Raw genomic sequence first — 19,893 nt, forward strand, 5'->3', positions numbered from 1 at the left:
GGGTGGTGGTCCCCCTCTTTAAAAAGGGGGACCGGAGGGTGTGTTCCAACTATAGGGGTATCACACTCCTCAGCCTCCCTGGTAAGGTCTATTCGGGGGTATTGGAGAGGAGGATCCGTCGGATAATCGAGCCTCGGATTCAGGAGATGCAGTGTGGCTTTCGTCCTGGCCGTGGAACAGTGGACCAGCTCTATACCCTCGGCAGGATCCTGGAGGGTGCATGGGAGTTCGCCCAACCAGTCTACATGTGTTTTGTGGACTTGGAGAAAGCGTTCGACCGTGTCCCTCGTGGAGTCCTGTGGGGGGTGCTCCGGGAATATGGAGTGCCGGACCCCTTGATAGGGGCCGTTTGGTCTCTGTATGACAGTAAGTCGGATACGTTTCCGGTGAGAGTTGGACTCCGTCAGGGCTGCCCTTTGTCACCGATTCTGTTCCTAACTTTTATGGACAGAATTTCTAGGCGCAGCCAGGGCGTTGAGGGTGTCCGATTTGGCGACCTCAGAATCGGGTCTCTGCTTTTTGCAGATGATGTGGTTCTGTTAGCGTCGTCAGGCCGTGACCTTCAACTCTCACTGGAGCGATTCGCAGCCGAGTGTGAAGCGGCTGGGATGAGAATCAGCACCTCCAAATCCGAGACTATGGTTCTCAGCCGGAAAAGGGTGGAATGCTCTCTCCGGGTCGGGAATGAGATCCTTCCCCAAGTGGAGGAGTTCAAGTATCTCGGGGTCTTGTTCACGAGTGAGGGACGAATGGAGCGGGAGATTGACGGGCGGATCGGTGCGGCGTCTGCAGTGTTGCGGGCTCTGCACCGACCCGTCGTTGTGAAGAGGGAGCTGAGCCAGAAGGCGAAGCTCTCTACTTACTGGTCAATCTACGTTCCCATCCTCACCTATGGTCACGAGTTGTGGGTAGTGACCGAAAGAACAAGATCGCGAATACAAGCGGCCGAAATGGGTTTCCTCCGCAGGGTGTCTGGGCTCTCCCTTAGAGATAGGGTGAGAAGCTCAGTCATCCGGGAGGGGCTCGGAGTAGAACCGCTGCTCCTCCGCATTGAGAGGAGTCAGATGAGGTGGCTCGGGCATCTGGTTAGGATGCCCCCTGGGCGCCTCCCTGGGGAGGTGTTCCGGGCACGTCCCACTGGGAAGAGACCCCGGGGAAGACCCAGGACACGCTGGAGAGACTATGTCTCTCGGCTGGCCTGGGAACGCCTCGGGGTCCCCCCGGAAGAGCTGGAAGAAGTGGCCGGGGACAGAGACGTCTGGGTTTCTCTGCTCAAGCTGCTGCCCCCGCGACCCGACCCCCGGATAAGCGGCAGATGATGGATGGATGGATGGATGGATGGACTTCAAATTGTTTGGAAATGGACTTCTAACCCTTCCCAGATTGACGGGCAGCAGCAATTGCTTCTCTGAGAGCATTGCTGATGTTTTTCCTCCTTGGCATTGTGTTAACACACAGCTGAATGCTCCAGACCAGCAAACTGCCCAAGCCTCTGCTTTTATAGAGGTGATCACACTTGATGATCATCAATTAATCAAGTGTGTTTTATCAGCAGTACCTGGCTGCTACTTACCCTCTTAACGCTTATAGAAGCAGTGAGGGTACTGATACTATAAAGGGCAGCTAAACTGTTTTCAAACAATTACACAGCAAGAAACTGTGACAGGACTGGCAACCTGTCCAGGGTGTACTTGCCTCTTGGCGGATGGCAGCTGGGATAGGCTTCAGCTGAACTTCATCTGAATAACATTAATTAAGTATTCGGAAAAATAGTGAATGAAATCTGTGGTGCGAAAGTAAGTTTGAAATTATGTTGAAGGCTGTGAATGGCAGATGCAAATGATAGGCTAAAATCAATAAGCAATTTCTGGTAAGAAAGTAACTTAATTAAGACTTATTCCCAACCTTTGCAATATTAGTATTTTCAAAGCTTTCATTGTTCACTATGTTTGCACCACTTATATTTGTCCAGATTTCTATTTGGCTCGTTGTTTCGTGGCGTGGTTCTTCCTGTTTGTGCTTCAGACGGTGACGTGTTCTCACCTGGAGTCTCCGTGTGTTTTCAGGTGAACCTGGAGCAGCCAGAAGAACAGATGCTGAGGCAGAAACAGTCCGACACACAAGGCCAGAAACTGCCAGCCCTAGAGAGAGAGATACAGAGACTGTCACTGTATGTTTTACTCACCTTCACAAGCGTGAGTCAGACGATCTGTATGTAAAGCACCACAGGAATCAGTGCAGGAGACAGACTGAAAACACAAGCTTGTGAGCTCCTCGTGACTTACAAACCATTACACAACTGATCGAACTGTAACTCTCTTGATCCTGTTTATCAGCAAAGCTGTGTTCATTCATGACATAAAAGAGCTAACAAAGGAGGATTTGGTGATGACTCATGCTGCTTTTTGTCACTAACCGAAACTCCTGTGAAGCTGGCTGTGTTTAGAACAGACACAATGTTTCACAGACGTCTGCCCTCTGCTGGAGTTATTGATGTGGAAGACCACCCCAGGAGAGGCAGAGGGCAGAAAGTTTCTGGGCTTCAAAACTAGTGTTGACTTCAATGTTTTCTCTGAGAAAACCTGCAAGGACTTGTTCTTTCTGTCTGCATGCAAAACCTTCGCTGGTGATCCCACCAACATTTGGGGGCACAAAAATCCAAAGTTTGAACATAAAGCTGTGAAAGACAAAGACTGAGACACTTCTAAAGAGATTACAAATGTTCATGGCAGTTTGGATAACAATTCAGTCAGTAAATCCTGGTGATTTGACGTTTTTCTCAGACCCATCCTCCTTGCCATAGTAAATATCAATGTAGTAAGATACTGGTGCCACCATGTGGTGACAGTACAAACCTGCAGGGGTCCCGGATGTGGCTGCCTTCTGCGGGTCTGCTTGATGAGCTGGCAGAACAACTCATTCTGAAGCTCAGGGTGAGTCAGACACACCTGCAAGGCACTCTGGGCCAGAGAGACGTGGTAGTCGATGACCGGCGCGTCAATGGCCACGTTTATGAAAAGCTGACAAGTCTGAAGGAAGGCGATGGGTAAAAGGTAGAAGAGAGACGCAGAAAAAGAGATGTGCGATGGTTATCAAAGATAGGAACAAAAGCTCAAATCATAGTTGTGCACAGGAATGAATAAATCAATGACTTTTTGAATAAAATGATCATCTGAATGTTTGCCCAGGTGGAAGTTTTCTCCAGTAAAACTGCATGTACCTTGAAGAGTTTAACAGCCTCTGTCTGCAGGGCCTGTGAAGGCAGAGTGGTGAGAGGAGATGACAGAGCCTCTTTACTGAAGCACAACATGGGACGTCTCCAAATCTGAGAGTCTGAAAGACAGACAGGCAGTTAAAAATGTTGCAGTACAGCTAACTTCTCTGGAACTCTTCACAAAACGTATTTCAGAGCGACATGGACGACATGACAGGTTTATAATGATCACTTTAAAAAACTGTTTTACATTTCATTTTATAAATAATACAAACAAAAAGATGTGGTTCATGTCATTAAGCTAAAGAAAAGACCTACTTTTTAAATAAAAAAAAATCCCACTGGAATTATACAAATGGTAAATGGACTTGTACTTGTACTTGTATAGCGCTTTTCTAGTCTAACTGACCACTCACTACATGCCGCATTCACCCCACTCACACACACAGCACGTCTTAAGATACACATAACTACGTGCTTTCTAATCATTCACACACATTCATACCCCCAATGATACACTGGGGGGGCAACATGGGGTTAAGTGTCTTGCCCAAGGACGCTTTGACATGGAAGCCAGAGTCGAACCATTGACCTTCCGATTGGTGGGCGACTGCTCTTCCTCCTGAGCTACAGCCGCCCCAAGTGTGAGGACCTCTATGAAAACAGAAGTTTTGAGAGTTTGCTGGTCTGGGGCATTATTTTTTATGTGTTAACACAATGCCAAGGAAGGAAAGACATCAGCAGGATCTCAGAGAAGCAGTTTCTGATGGAGTCCATCATTCTAGGTGAGAAAGGTGCCAATTTTCCCAGAAGTCGACGTCCTTGAAGGTTCACCCGATGTACAATGCTCAGAGAAACCGTAAAAAAACCAAGAGCTACATCTAAGACTCTACAGGCCTAAGTTAGCATGTTAAATGTTAAACTTCATGATAGTATAATTAGAAAAAGACTAAACAAGTATGGCTTGCTTAGAGGGGGTTGCAGGAAAAAGCCTCTTCTCTCTAAATGGAACATGGTAGCACATCTTGTGCCACAAGACTTCTGGAACAATGTGTGATGGAAAGACGAGACCAAAGTGGAGATATTTGGGCATAATGCACAGCACAAACACCTCATACTCACTGTGAAGCACGGTGGGGGTGATCTATTGGGCTTGTTTTGCAGCCACAGGACCTGGGCACCTTGCAGTCAATTAGTCGACCACAAACTGTATACCGAGGTATTCTAGAATCAAATATGAGGCCATCTGTCTGACAGCTAAAAGTCGGCCAAAAGCAGTAAATGCAACAGGACAATGATCCCAAATACAGCAGCAAACCTTCAACAACAAAAAAAGAAAAGAATCGAGGGGGCTGAAATGACCCAGACCAAGTCCAGACCTGACTGAAATGCTGTGGCAGCTACTTCAGAGAGCTGTGCATAAAAGAATGCTCACAAATTGCATTGAATAAAGCAACAATGTAAGGAAGAGTGAGCCGACACTCTTCCACTTTTACTTCAAGTTATTGCTGCTAAAGGTGGTTCTAAATGCTACTGAATCATGGGGTGTACTTTGTTTTTCATTCAATGCTCCTGCATTTTTGCTCATTTTTTTAAAAATAAATGACTAAATGCAATATGTTGTGTGTTTTTGTTCATTGGACATCAACAGATTTTAAGATTATATTCTGACCTGACCTGATATGTGAAACCTTAGAACTGAAAGAGGGTGTTCTTTCTTTTTAACATGACTGGATTTTAACAGATGACCGTTGTATGGATTCATTTTCAAACTACAACACAAAATTCCTCTAGAAACTAAAAACAACACACACACACAGAGTAAAAAATACTCACTCGGATCACCGTCCAGCTGGAAGAGTTTTCCCACCAGTTGTTCAAACTCAGTCCCGACTTTACCCACCATGGTGCCTGCTGCCACTGACAGATGGTACAGCCACGAGTCCTGTAGAGCGATGGTCAATAACACCAACACTGTCTAAGTGTGCAAATCTCTTTTCTGGATGAGCTTCTAACTTATAAAACAAAAACAAGGAGGAAGTCTGGACTTAAATGTACAAAAAGAGGACTAAAAGTTTCCGGCTGACACTTACCTTTTCATGGCGGGATTCGATAAGCAAGTATGTCGGACCTTGCTCCTGCGGATGGATGGCGATGGTGAAGGGTGCTACCTGTAAGCTCCGCCCACACGCCTTCAAGTCGTCATCTGAATCTCTTGACCTGTCCACCTCCTCCACCTGGGCCTCCCAAAGCTTGATCTGACCAAGCGGGAACTGGAAACAGAGTCAGACAGACTGCTCGCGCTCAAAAAAGACAGCTCAGTTTTAGGGAAAAGCCAAAAAATGGTCACCCAACAGTTTGGAATGAAGTTAAAGCACACCTTGTCCTCTTGGCTGCGAAAGTAGTACAACGTTTTGCCAATCAGAGCACACCAGACTCGCTTCGAGTATCCGTGCTTCACCTGCAACAGAGAAACAGCAAATTTCAGTAAGGAAATACTGCGTTTACAACATGGCAAATAATGTTACTGCACATGGAACCGTCCATTTTTAAAAACTGGACACATCCTCTTTAGATGCTGTGGAGTTAAGGGTCATGTCGGTACGTTAAGTGAACCTTGATGAGCAGTCCCTTCATGCCAGGGCGAATGTCCGGCTGAGTGAAGAGAGGACTGGCAGCTTTCACCCTCAGCACGCTCTGCAGCACCCGCAGCCACTCCTCCAGCAGGTTAGGAGAATCAGCCTTCAGGTAGTAAACATGCTTACCCGTCACTATCTGCACGTGAGAGTAAAAAACAAAGGCGAGGCAATTAATTATGGAGGATATATTCGGAAATGTTGGCAACTGGAGCTAAATGGTTCACATAAACATACCTGAAGAACTTGTTTCCCATCTCCGCGGGTAATGCTGCTGGTGGCGTTGACTTCGATCTGGCCCTGAGGTTTCCTGATCACATCGCTCTGGGAGAAAAAGACTTCTTATCTTAATAAAGGAGCATTTACATCAAAGAGTTCAAAATGACGGTTTTCTAACAATAAAATCAAGTACAGGAGTTAACAGATTAAACCCACAGGTGACTTGTAGTAGAGCAGCTCTCCATCTTTGAGGACAAACCAGCGTCTCTTCCAGGTTTTCTTCCAGGTTTTAACCATTTTCAACAGGTAGCCTGACTTCTCCATTGGCTCCTAGAAGACACAAAAGTGTTCAGCTTCATAAAGAATCCTGTGTAAACGTGTGAAAAAAGTGTTATTTCGAGGAGATGACATATTGGTCCTATTTGGGTCGAACAACGTGACGTAAGCACACTTCTGGGATCCTCCAAATCTGCCAACACAATGTACTGAAGAGACTGTCGGAGGTGTGACAGAAAAGTTGCATCTGAAACTGTTTTTCTGTGTGTAAAGGACAAGGGCAGAAGGCTAAGCTGGACATCCGTGATTTCTGCTCCCTCAGACAGCACTGCGTCATGAACCGTTATTCATAAATGACTGATGTAACCACACGGGAAAAGGAATATTGCGGGAATAAAATGGTCAAGCGCCAAAATCTAAAAGAGTTACATTCGCAAATGGCACTTGAAAATTTACTGTGCACAAAAGAAGCCTTCTTGTTCAAAGGTGGCATCTACTTCCCCAAGCTCGGAGGCATCTGGGATGGACCGTCACACAGTGGAAACGGATCCTGTGATCAGAACAATCAGCATTCCAGATCTTTTTTGGGGAAGAAATGGGTGACTTTTCAACAACACAAAGCAAAACTGCATTCTGCACGCATTACACGGTCATGGCTGAGGAAGAAGAGGGTATGGGTGCCTGCATGGGTCTGCCTGCGGTACTAATCTGTCCCCAACAGAGAATGGGTGGAGAATTTAGAAAAGAAAAATATGACAATGTTTATGTATTTAGCAGACGCTTTTATCCAAAGCGACTTACAAATCAAGATATAACAAGCTATACAAAAAGCTAACAATAAACTACATAGAAGAAACCCAATAGTCCGACTCTGTCAGAGGTGACAGAGTAGAGATAGGGTGCAGGCATAGAAGGAAGTGCAGAAAGAACCCTGTACTGCTGGACATCTTAAAGGGGAACTCCGGTATTTTTAAACCTAGACCTTATTTCTGGCATGAAATACGTTTAGCCTCTAATTATCTGTCTTTATTTCACCAATACTTTAAGACGAATGAATGAATGAATGAATGAACGCGTACTATTGCACTGTTAGCACATAGTTGCTGTGTTGTTGTTATTGGCGGCTATTGGGGGGCTTATAGAGGGCTTTCTACACACTCGTCTACTGGGATGACATCATCGACGCCCGCTGCTGCAGCACAGCTCATTCATTCCATGCTAGTGATAGTTTTGTGCAACATGGAAGGATATTTATCAGATTTTGACGACGTGGATGACGACTTTGAGTACGATGGACGTACTTACCGGAGTGAATGAGCTGTGCTGCAGCTGCGGGCGTGGATGACGTCATCCGTTATTGTCTAAGCCCCGATCTCGAGTTACCTAAAGAGCTTCCGAAGGACGCAGACTTTCGCCAAACTGCTCTCGGTGAGTAGATGAACGTATTTCATGCCAGAAATAAGGTCTAGGTTTAAAAATACCGGAGTTCCCCTTCAAAATGTGTTCAGAGAAAGAAAAACACCTGAAGCACTTTATTGCTCTGAATCCCCAATCAGTCAGCGAGCCTTTTAAATGCTGTGAGAAGGAATGGCAGCATTACAAAGTTATTAAGGCTCTACTGCCCCAGCTTCTTGTGCAGTGAAATTAAGTTGAAGAGACAAAACATAAAATATATCTTGAGCTGACACTGTCTGGTCAAAGTAAACATACTGTACATAGTGCTGTGTAACACACCTCCAGTGTGCATCCAGGTCCAGGGTGTAGGGTTTAGTGATACCTCTGCCTAAATGTTACATTTAGTGTGGAGCACAGTGGGACCTGGAAGAGATGAAGGGATCTGCGACTCACGCTCTTGCCGTTGTCACTGGCTGAACGACAGGTCTTCGGCAGCTTCTGCTCAGGTTCAGAGCACTCTGTGTCAGTGGAGTAGGCATCAGGAGGGATGGCGTAGTCACTCTCTGATGTCACCGAAGCCAAGGACACAGCTGGAGGAGAGGCAGAGGGGAGAAGTAAGTGAAAGGGAGCTTAAAAAAAAGTTCCTTTTGCATGCTAAAGATAACACAGATAACGTATTAAAAAAAACAGCTGCCGTTGGGATTCGAAAACAAATTTCCAGTCAAAGCGTGTCGCTTGCACCTCTCTTGAGAGAGCGCGGGCTGCCCGGGCTGCTGTCCTTTCTGGAGCTAGAGGAATTTTGGGAGCTGCAGAGGGAGCCGTCCTCCTCTCCTGAGCTTGATGACTCCTCAGAGCTGGATGACTCATCTGAGAAAGGACTGCTGCTCAGCAGGGTTGCTTTCTGCCGGGGGGGGGAGTGGGATGGTGGTCAACTCAACAGCAGTACACTTGAACATCATCACAGGTACAGTCTGTCAATTAAAAAGCTTTGCAGACGTACTCACTGATCAATAAAAGCACAGACCAGATAAAAACCACAGTAAGCAGTGCGAGGCATGCATCTTTTTTTTTTTAAAAAGACTTCTGTGAATGCTTGTACTTACCCCCTTAAGAGTAGTATAAACAGGTGTAGTCATGTTTTTGTAGATGAGGGACGTGTACATCACAAAGGCAGGATAGGAGGACTGCAGAGAGGGATCTAGACACAGATTAAAGCTCATTTAGTCAGACACTGAGCTGGAAATCACCATTATAGAGACTAGGCTAACTCCTTTGTGTGTTTATGCTTACCTTTGCTGGCCAAGTCTGAGCAGGACGTGTCAGATAGTCTGATTCCTGATTTAGCAACAGCATAGATACGGCTTTCCTATAAAGAAATTCCGCTTTGTTATCATTTGTTATACATATGTAACTCATGAACTCAGGAAAATAACTTTTGTAAGCAAATGTCCAACAATGGATTAATGGGTTATGTACAGTATATGTGTAAAAGCCCACAATTGCAGTTCATTTGTAGTGTTGGAATGTTACTGATATGCAGATCCACTGGGTGTTCAACCATGCAGCGGGGACTGAATCTTTGTATAATGTGTATTTTTATGTGCTGAAAGTAAGACAAAAGCAGCCTAATTCTTTATGTAACTTTTAAAGAGAATTATATGGAGAGTTTTACCCAGGAAGGGAGTCTGTGTAATGGAGGAGTAGGAGGTTTGCTGCCAGGTGCTGAGCCGTCACTGTCCGGCCTCTCTGAGCTCGCCTCTGTCCCAGGTTCAGCTGAGGTGCATAAGGACGCCGCCGTGGCTGTCGTTTGTGAGGAAGTTTCTGTGGGAAGGATTTGGGAAGGCACGTCCCTGCCGGTCTCCATGCCATCCTCCAGCTGCTGGTCCAGGTCAGTTTCCTGCGGCCGCAGGGGGCGCAGCATGCTGAGGGCGTTGCGTGTTTGACCGTGTGTTGCCTCGCTGCTGATTGGTGGCTGGCTGAGGTGTTTCTTTGCCAGAGACACATTCAGCAACCCAAACCCTGCTGGTGTCTTCAGGCGGGGCTGTTTGGGTGAGGCGGGGTTGTCCCTCGGGTCGTGGGGTGGGTTGGGTCGTTTGGGGGTCAGGGCTGGGGTGAGGATGGGGCTGGGGGTGTTTGGCTCACTGGAGGAGGACGAGGAGTCAAGTCTCTGAGACTGGAATCGCTTGTTGAGTTCCTCAGAGGTGCAGTCCTCCATCTTAGCCCCGTGTCCCTCCTCCCCGCCGTCCTTGCACCCTGTTAGGCCTCCGTCTGAGGATTCGAGCAGACTGAAGCAGGGGCGCTCTGCACGCTGCATGTCATCGTCAAACAGAGAGCTGCTGTCGTCTGAAGCTGTCAGGTAGGTCTCACTGCCGGGCCGACTGAACTCCAGACTGCACACTCCGCCTTTGGCCTCACACACTCCCTCTGCCTCTGATGCAGCACTGCAGAGCATGGACGAGGTCTCACACACATTCCCGTCACAGTTCTCAGGTCCACTGTTGTCTTCTGCCGGAGAACTGTGGTGAACTTCACCATCTGTCTCTGAGGAGGCTGTCTGCTTACTGCTCTTCTCTGCAAAGGCAAACATGAGCACATCACCGACACCCAATCAAACTTTCTTCTCACACTTCAGCCAATGATATTTATGCCTGAGTGGAGAAATAGTTTCCCAAACACACCATGGATATGACCTCATCATAAAAGTGTGCTTTCCTGTGCCCAGCTCGCCCACACGTCCCACAAATAATCTCTTGCTGTGACTAATGGGGACTTACCAGTCGTGTCTCTGGCGTCAGTCTCTCCCTGCGTGCAGAGGGTCCTCTGAGAAGGTGCTGGGCCGGTAAGGACCTGGGGATTTTTCCCCCTCACCTGGAAACAGCCAAATGTCAGGCTGCTGAGACGCTGGGCCTCACCTGGTCTGCACAGGACCCCCAGTCCACCGCCACACTTCTGCTCAAAGGCTGCCAAATACACACACATTTGAGCATTTCCTTGATGCTTGTTCATATAGCATGCAGCTGAACATGCAGAGAAAAGGCAACAACATTTCTCACCCTGGACTTGTTTCTGTAGCTCCAAGATTTGAGCCTCCTGTTGCTTGTTGGTCTCCCTTAATGCTGCATTTTCTAACTCAAACTGAAGCACAGTTTCAAATCAAACAGACCTCAAATGTACACATTGTCTCTTTTAGATCCATTTTATTTAACTACTTACCTCTGACAACCTCAGCATCACCCACTCCTTGATCTTAGCTGCTTTCTCCTCAACCGTTTTGGCATCCTGAAGTCGGATCTGTTTCTGTTGAAATAGACGCAAACTTGAGCCAGAGTAAAATAGTAGGAAGCGATTCAGTCAATTCTCACAAATCCATAAAATGTCACTGAAGAGTAGACTTGAGCCAACACAAGACAAAAGTACGAATAAAGAAATAGATAAATAAGATATGATAAAAACAGAAGCCTCCGTTGGCAGCACATCTGTTGACATTCATGTGTTGTACCTGCTCCTCCAGCTGCTGCTCCAGATGTGCGATGACGTCCTCCTTCTCCCGCACCAGTGCCTGCAGCTCCCGGCACTGCTGAAACAAACGCATCTCAGAGTCTCCGGACTGACCGTCGGGAGCCTTGAGCTTCTCCTCCATCCACTGCACCTGAAATCATCCCACGCTTAAAAACACACACACCACACGCAGATGAGCAGCGCTTTGCTTTGGATACGCACCTGCTGCTGTGCGGTGAAGGCCCGTTTTTCTGCATCGATCACCTGCATCTCCAGCTGCTGAATCTGCAAAATGTCACATTCTTATTTCATTTTAGTTTCCCCCCAGAGGTTATTTAGTCCCGCATTGAATGCTGACTGCCACAGATGTTGGTTAATATAGTTCCAGAGCTGAAAAATCGCTTGAAAAAATTAGCCAAAATGCAGAAGCAGTGTGTGAAAACACTCCATGATTCAGCAGCTTGTAGGTCCACCTTTAAAGGCAGTATCTTCAAGTAACTGCCTTCTGTACGATGTTATCAGTCTCTCACATCTTTGTGGAGGAATTTTGGTTCACATTTTTAGCCTTTTTGTGGCTTTAGCTCATTGAGGTCTGCAGACATTTGATTTTGCACAGTTTTATTAAGGTTCCACCAAAGCCTTTCAATCAGGTTGAGAACTAGCCATTGACTCGGTCATTGCAACATCTTGTTTCTTTTCTTTTTTTTTAAGGCATTCTTTTAGAGATTTGCTGCTGTGTTTGGTTTTGTTGACCAAGTTTGAGCTTAGATGACCTCACATTTGACTACAGAATACTCAACTCAAAGACTGAAAGGTGTCCAGGTCGGGTGCTTGACAGTTGGTATGAGGTGTTTGTGCTGATACGCTGTGTTTGGTTTTCACCTTACGTGGTGCTGTACACTATGATCAAACATCTGCACTCTGGTCTTCTATGTTCCTAAAGTTTCATGGTTTGTTCAGCATAAACGTTGCAAACCTAAGCGGTGCTGCCATGTTCTTTACTAATCCCCAGGGGGAAATCCTGTTTGCTCCACTGGGAATATAAATAGGGATAGTAATAAATGATAAATAACAATTTAATAAAACTAGACAAACAAAGTTGTAAAATAGCAAACTAGTAAGTATATCAGCACTATGTAACTGAGTTATTGCTCTGTTTGTTAAAGGCAGCTGTGACAGGGTGGAGTTATGACGCTTGATAGCCACAGGAAGAAATGATTTCCTTGGAGCATGTGCCAAGGATTGTCCAACACTGACCTTAACCTCCACAACATCCTCCCCTCTGACACCACCTCCAGAATCCAGTTCTACCCTTACAACGTTGCTGGACCAGTTTATTGTCAATACACAGTGAATACACTTTTTCCAGTTAAGTCTCTTTCTAACTGCACTGTCATGAACTTTAACATTTAACATGCTAACTGAGGGTGAACTTGCTGGGACGTCCACTCCTCATCTTGAATGTTTTCCACTTGTGAATAAACTTTCTCATCGTACTAGACTTCCTAGAATGACGGGGCAGCAACACTTACTTCTCAAAGCTCATTGCTGATGCCTTGGCACTGTGTTAACACACACCTGACAAAATCTCTGCTTTCACACGTGCTCACACTTGCTGATGATCAATGAGCAGCACCGAGCTGCTTCTTACCCTCCTTGTTCCTATAGAAACATGAAGAGTTTAACATTGTCTCTGCATTATGACTTTGCATGTTGACTTTAAGGTTGTTAATAAGTGTAAAATTCACACAGAATTTGAACCTCTCTGACGGCACAAACAAAAAGCTGAAATTATAGAAGCTTTGTTACAAAGTTCAATACCTCATATCATCTAAATTTGGATACAAAAAAGTCGTGAAGAATATTCATAGATATCTATTTGGCTGCTGTGAAAAACATAGCTATAACCGAGGTGCAAACGACCACCGACTGTAGTGAATCAGAATCAGACAAATGATTCATTCTAGCCCCAAGATCCAAGCTTCAACTTATCCCAAGTAAAAAAGAAAGTGAACACTAAGTTGGCAAAGGCTGTTGAACTTGGTAGATCCTCGACAACAACTGGGTGAGGCGGGAAACAAATGACCTTTGGTAAACTTTCCACAAGTAAAGGGACGCATAAAGCACCAGGGTAAGTTCATCATTTACACCATGTTGTCTGGAACTGGTCTTTGGGCTTCCTCTTGGGTGACTGACCAGAATGTCTGCGCGTGCACGGAGATAAAATATCTTCAGTCTGATGCCAAACACAACAGCACCAAATAAAGACAAGGAAAATCCTGCGTGCTTAAGATGTAATGAGAACTGTGCTCGAGATAACACTGCTGCACTGGAAAAGAGCAGATGCTGTTCAGCTGTTACTCAGAAGAAGGTCAACAGCAAAACAATTTGAAAACCTGTGATCAGCTATTGCACTGTGACAGGATCTGTGGTATTTGTGGTAATTCGTCCACTGCGCCTTCATAGGAAACTGCTGATAAATCGAGTCGAAGTGGAATTTCAACTGAACATTCCAATAAAGTCATGGGCTGATTAGGTCACCGACTTGCAGCTCAAGATTCTGTTCTGCGTCTCTCACGTCTGCCTCTGTGTACTTCAGAAGACATTCGAGTCATTCCACTGGACCTGTTTGTTGTTTTTCCTGCTAAATGAGACAAATCCAACTGATTCCCCAGACCAAAAAGCACCATAACGTTAATGTTAACAGGACGATAATGATAACCAGGTGCATAATGATGACGAGGTTGCACATTTCTAATGTTACACCAAGCTCTTTGTGCACAGAGATCAGAACGGGGCACGTGGAACCTGGCAGGAGAGTGTTAAAACTGCAACAACAACCAAAAAGAACACGCAGACGCGCGCAGGGTTACGCAGCAGATGCTGAGGCACACACACACACGCGCACACACACACACACACACACACACGCACAGATGCATGCACAAGGATTCAAAGACTTGTGGGATTTTGAGGAGAGAGAGAGATGACTTTATGAGCAACATTCCTCTGAAATTCCTCAGCTCAAAGTGGCGGAAGCGGCAGGGGAACCAGTGTCTTCTGAGGAAAGTCTCCCAAACCTCAGAAGCTTTAAGAAGGGAAAAAAAATAAAACAACAAAAATGCAGGAATGCTGAAGGAAATTTCTGCGCAGCAGCCGCCGTGGTTAGAATATTCTGTTTCATGTGCACTATATATAAGCAATAAAGATTCAAGTGAACCTTTACTAGTGTGTCAGCCCAGTTTAGAGGAAACTGGCTGATGAGACTCACACTGAATATTAATACTGACGGTAATGAAGGAAGTATTTTGGTGTGGAGATGGCAAACAAAACGTGAAGATTCATTCAAACATGAAAACACTATAAAACGTGCTTATAGTGTTCATCAGACTAAAACCAGACTTTTAAAACACATGTGAACACGTTGGTCTGACTGACATCTATACGATACCAGAGCTCTATAAGCTCAACCAACACACCCAGATGATGCAACTGGGGACTGAATTACTCCTGCATGGGCATGCTGGACGATTCCCATCCCAGGGTTTTGATCCTGAAATAACAGAGGAGCCAGTAGATTTATTTTCTTCCCTGATGGCACAGGCATATTCCAAGCGCTTTGCAGCACTGAGACATCATCTTCACACATGGGACTGGCCACCACTAACCCAGGCAGTGTTCAATCAATTCAAAGTAACAGATTATATGTAAGTTTTGATGAAAATACGAGACATGATGAGATGATAAACCTCCTGACTTCTGTCACAGGTAATAGTGAGGGTGATAGGACCTTGTTGTTGTTTTTTTGCATTGTTCCACCCTTATTCCTGACAAAAACAGTGAAATGATCCTACGGTTTGTAGAACGGCGTGGCCACGCTCCCCCCCCCCCCCCCCCCCCCCCCCACACACACACACACACACTTCTGTTCTGCTCACTTCCAGCTAGTCCAGAGGCAGGCAGCCACACCCTGCCAGACACCCTTCACTGTTTCCACTGTGCAACGTTTTCTGGACCAAAAGCACAAGCAAGGACTTTTTATGCGGCCATGGTCACATTTATCATTTTAGAAAGATTTCAGAGCGTTTGATGAAAAGGGGAGGAGTCTCGGTTTGGCCGCACTCGGCCTGGAAACGGACTGTAGGTGCTTTGATAACCAGAGAGCTTGCTTTCTCGTCCCATTCTGAAAATACTGTGGTCAAACCCAGCACACCAGGAGACATAACACTTCCATCTATTTCTGTAGGTACGTCGACACACATCAAGTCAGTTCATGATAAAAGCATGTGCGCCTTGAACCTAAAAACAAACTCGGACAATATTGCACAGTCAAATACACACATCTATATATAGATCCTCTGCTGCACCACAAATGACAAACCGCATGTGCCTCCCTCAGTAACACGTATAGCATCTGGCACAAAAGAGCTTGTTAATTACAGGACAGTATATTTTAGGCCACAGCTGGAGTCAACGCACAGTTTCTATGCACACACCAGACATAACATATGAAAAAAAGGAATGAAGACACGATGATGATGACAATCCCCCCCTCGGCTGTATCAGCACGTGTCGTTTCCTCCCCAGCTCAGCGATGATGACCAAGAGTTGTGCTTCATTTTCTGCTCTCTGAATTCTCACACAGCACAAGTTCTCCTCCAGCTGAGGCCCTGCTACACACACACACACACACGCACACACGCACACACACACACACACACACACACACACGTGACATCTCTCCTCCCCCTGAGCCTCCACAATGCTCTATCACCTCTGCAGTCAATTCCCCGTTCAGGTCCAAAATCCAGTTCGGCTTCCATTCCTGGAATTCCACAACCGAGGCTCTGTGGCCAACCTCTGCCTGAACTCCACCCCCCGTCCCTCCATCCGCAGGCCAAACAGCCAGCTCACAAAGCCTCTCTCTGTAGGCTGCTGAACACACCGCTCACCTACAGTTACACACGTTAATGATAAATATCCACCCACTGTAGTTAGGGCGGCTTTACTAGCAAAGGCCCAAGAAGAATATTGTTACAACTTAATCGTCGTTAGACATGTTTACTCAAATGAAAGCTTTCTGTCACACACAGGGGAGGCATTCAAGCACATAGCTGTATGCATTTAACAACACAAACGCATGCAAATGGAGGTCAAGACGCAGAAGAGAAGCTGAGCTCGTCACGGGCATCTGTGGGGAGTCGGCTGGGCAGCAAACTGGAGAAGAACTACAAGCAGATGCTTGTGTGTGGAGGAGGAGGTGTGGGCATGAGACTGCGGAACGCTGTCTTGTGTTGTCACCGTGATATTTCTATCTTCTCAATGAGACTGATGTGCAGGGTTCACTGAGTCTGAGAAAGAAATATGTGCTTATTTCAGCCTGGCTCGACTTTGACGACTGTGATAGTTTTTCTTTGGAATCAGCCAGTTTACTTTCATGTTTAAGTAAGTTCACAGTAGTGGTGCTTTGTTCGTATAGACGAGGTTCACCGTGTTACTGATAGAGACGGAGCAGAAGGAGTCAGTTGGCTGACAGAATCACAGTAAGTGTAACACACACGGTCTCTTTGTCTCCATAAAGAGACCGTGTGTGGCCCTCTGTTACAGCTGGAGGCCCTGCTGGCCAAAACTAACTTCCCTCCCAAAAAGCTGCACACACAAAAAGTCGTTTTGCACCTTTGTGCGGAAAATTCGGCGTTTAAAATCCGTTTTGTAAATTGACCTGCATGCATACACGTGCACGCCCAGAATAGCCTCAGCTTGCAAACTGACTTCCTGTGCATCACACACACATACACATAATATTTACTAAACTGGGTATTTCCTCCCCTGGGCTATTCAATCTTTACACAAGGCTCCATTTTTTTTCGCTTTTTCCCTCTCCGTACCCTCAAATCAGCTTTCTAGGATTTTTAGTTTAGAAGCAAGATGCCAAGTTTCCCCAGATCCATGTTAGTTCAGACACATCTGGCTCAGTGACACAGAATAACCGCCGGATCAGAATGACTTTCTAAGACGATTGCTGAACAAGTTGCACAGAAGTAGTACAACTCCAGTCAAAACCCTGTATGCTGAGTAAAATGTAAATAAAAGCTAGAATGCAGTGACTTCTGAATCTCATGAACTAATAAATTATACACAAAATGTTTAAACGTGAGACTTTTTTCCATTTCATGAAAAAAAAATGCATTTGACAGCAGCAACACATCCAACAAAAAAAAAAAAAAAAAAAAAGAAGTTGGAAACACTAGTTCCTTGTACATAAAGAGGCAACTGGAGAAACTAATCAGGGCAACAGGTCATTAACATGATTGGGCATAAAAAGATCACCTGAGAGAGGCAGAGTCTCTCAGAAGTAAAGATGGAAAATGGAAATCTGCAAAAAGACTTTGAATAACCCATCATCTGCCCTTTCATCATAAGATTTAGGGAATCTGGAGACATCTCTGTCCACAAGGAACACGGCTGAAAATCAATCACGGATGGCGGTGATTTTTCGGGGTCATTAAAACAGACAAAATCCCTGCATGGGCTCAGGAACACTTCCAGAAATCCTTGTCTTTGAACACGGCTCATCACGCCATCCACAAACGCAGGCTGAACTTGTGTCAAGCTAAGAAAAAGCAGTATGCGAACAGGATCCAGAAATGCTGCTGTGCTCTCCGGGCCAAAGCAGAAGAAAGAAAAATGGCATCTTTTACAGGGAAGGCTTTGCATATGTCAGCAAGACAAGGCCGACCGACTCACCGCCTCTATTACAACATCATGGCTTCATAGAAGAAGAGTCCAGGTGGACTGAACATCCTGCAGCTTGGATTTTTCACCAACTGAAAACATTTGGCGCGTGATGAATCACAGAAGATGACAAATAAACCCCAGGACTGTTGAACTGCTGGAATCCTATTTTTGACATTTTATGACCAAAATGCCTCCGTCAGAGGTCCAGCAACTGATCTCCTCTGTTACCAGACGTTTACAGGCTGTTGTTAGAAGAAGAGGAGTAAACATGGCCCTGTCTAGACTTTTTTAGATGTTTTGCTGGCAAAGTATTACAATGTCTCGCTTTCAGTGTTTTGTTCAGTTGTCTTTGTTCAATTTTAAACTAAACGCTGATTTATAATTACGCCGCATGCCATTAACTAATTGGTGGTCAGGTGTTTCTTCACATCAGAGCTCTCAACAGTAGGGTCAATCAGATTTCCTTCACATCCATTTATGAGTTCACCTACAGTGCGGACAGACAGGGGAGGATTCTGAAGTGACGTTCTCCGGCCTCCACACAGCTTTAAAACAACAAGCTGTGGCTGTGGGAGCCAGAGGAAAGAAAAACACTTCAGCGGGAGTCTGCATAGTAACATGAAGAGCTCAGAACGTCAGGAGGTCTCTAAAACAAGGAGACAGGTCACTCAGCAACAAAAACCAATAACTACATATTACAGCTTTCAGCCTTTGAATTTAGCTCACATGACGTGACTGTGCTGATAATCTGCGCTTGGATTTTATATTAAAAGAACCAGTTTAGAGGCAGCTAAACTCAGCCATTTACAGGGAATGTAACTGCTGGTATAACTGCTTTTTATCTCAAAATGATATTTGTCAATCAATCGCATTGATTATGATGGATAAGGTGAAATAACTTTGGATTTCCAGGATAATCCACCAAAGCTTTTCTATAACAAACTGATCGTCTCACCACTGATCACCAAAAATAAAACTCAGACACACAGTAAAATATGAGCACATATATTATCTGTGGTCAGAGGCTTTGGTTCATATGTGATTTTGTTTGTACTGGTGGGATAAAGCCTGATGAACTCTGACTGAACTATGGAGTGGTGGGAAATTAAATCAGTGATCTTCCATTTGCAGTAAAGACGAAAGGATTATTGCAATTCTTCATCAGACTTAGCAAGAACACACTGACCGCATATTAAGGGGTTCTGACAGAAAAGGCCCGGTCAGGTTCCCAGACTGCGGCACTGACTGTCACGAGCTGACTTTAAAATAGAACCTTTGGGTTATGCAGTATTAAAGACTATATGTTGTTCTGCTTTATTATGACATCTCCGGACCTCTCGAGTGGTCTGGAACCGTCCCAAAGTCGAACGTAAACACAGCTCTAACTCCCAATTTCTTTAGAAGCAGGAATTAAAATACCTGTGTTTGCACGGTGAATGTTTTACAGAGTAAATAAATGCATCACAGCTGTCAGATAGGATGGATATGGCCAAAATAAGCAGCAGAGGCTTCGCCGTGTGCTACAAAAAGCCACCGAAGCCAGTCTTTCTTAAGTCTCTCTGGGAGTTTGTTTTGCCGTCCAGCTGAGCTTACTGTGACTCTTTAATTGACTGGAGCTGGGTCAGTCCCATCATGCAATGCGTGGCGGAGCCCTGTGGTCACACTGATGTTTACATTAGAGCTCTAATCAGCGTCCCTGGAGAGCAGCTTCAGATCTAGGCCACTGAGCAGTTTGGGCCGGCCCAGTGACGGCCAGCTGGGAGGGACGGGCTGCTCCGTATCCACCAGACACACCACAACTCTCTTTTTGAATTTGGATATCTTCCTGCACTTTTGAGGGCCATCTTTGATGTGGTGGAAAAACCTTCTCAGACACTGTCTGTCAGACAAAGATGCCATTGTTTCTGTAAGATACAC

The 19,893-nt window shown here is 45.5% G+C and overlaps 1 protein-coding gene across 1 annotated transcript in view; it reads right to left on the reverse strand.

The window, feature by feature from the left end:
• Nucleotides 1–19,893, reverse strand: part of plekhh2 (pleckstrin homology domain containing, family H (with MyTH4 domain) member 2) — a 36,049-nt gene that overhangs the window by 12,920 nt on the left and 3,236 nt on the right. Inside the window, exons 3-21 of the mRNA XM_072391458.1 lie at nt 11,461–11,523; nt 11,240–11,389; nt 10,954–11,037; nt 10,794–10,875; nt 10,515–10,700; nt 9,413–10,311; nt 9,031–9,106; nt 8,844–8,938; nt 8,482–8,641; nt 8,194–8,330; nt 6,286–6,399; nt 6,088–6,174; nt 5,831–5,989; nt 5,595–5,675; nt 5,308–5,487; nt 5,051–5,159; nt 3,221–3,333; nt 2,856–3,029; nt 2,044–2,141 (exon numbers count right to left, since the gene is read on the reverse strand). Coding sequence (XP_072247559.1) covers nt 2,044–2,141; nt 2,856–3,029; nt 3,221–3,333; nt 5,051–5,159; nt 5,308–5,487; nt 5,595–5,675; nt 5,831–5,989; nt 6,088–6,174; nt 6,286–6,399; nt 8,194–8,330; nt 8,482–8,641; nt 8,844–8,938; nt 9,031–9,106; nt 9,413–10,311; nt 10,515–10,700; nt 10,794–10,875; nt 10,954–11,037; nt 11,240–11,389; nt 11,461–11,523 — 3,047 coding nt within the window. The remainder of the gene's footprint in view (nt 1–2,043; nt 2,142–2,855; nt 3,030–3,220; nt 3,334–5,050; nt 5,160–5,307; nt 5,488–5,594; nt 5,676–5,830; nt 5,990–6,087; nt 6,175–6,285; nt 6,400–8,193; nt 8,331–8,481; nt 8,642–8,843; nt 8,939–9,030; nt 9,107–9,412; nt 10,312–10,514; nt 10,701–10,793; nt 10,876–10,953; nt 11,038–11,239; nt 11,390–11,460; nt 11,524–19,893) is intronic.

Source organism: Leuresthes tenuis, unplaced genomic scaffold (genome assembly GCF_036924035.1).
Source record: "Leuresthes tenuis unplaced genomic scaffold, fLeuTen1.0.hap1 SCAF_8, whole genome shotgun sequence".
Lineage (NCBI taxonomy): Eukaryota > Metazoa > Chordata > Actinopteri > Atheriniformes > Atherinopsidae > Leuresthes > Leuresthes tenuis.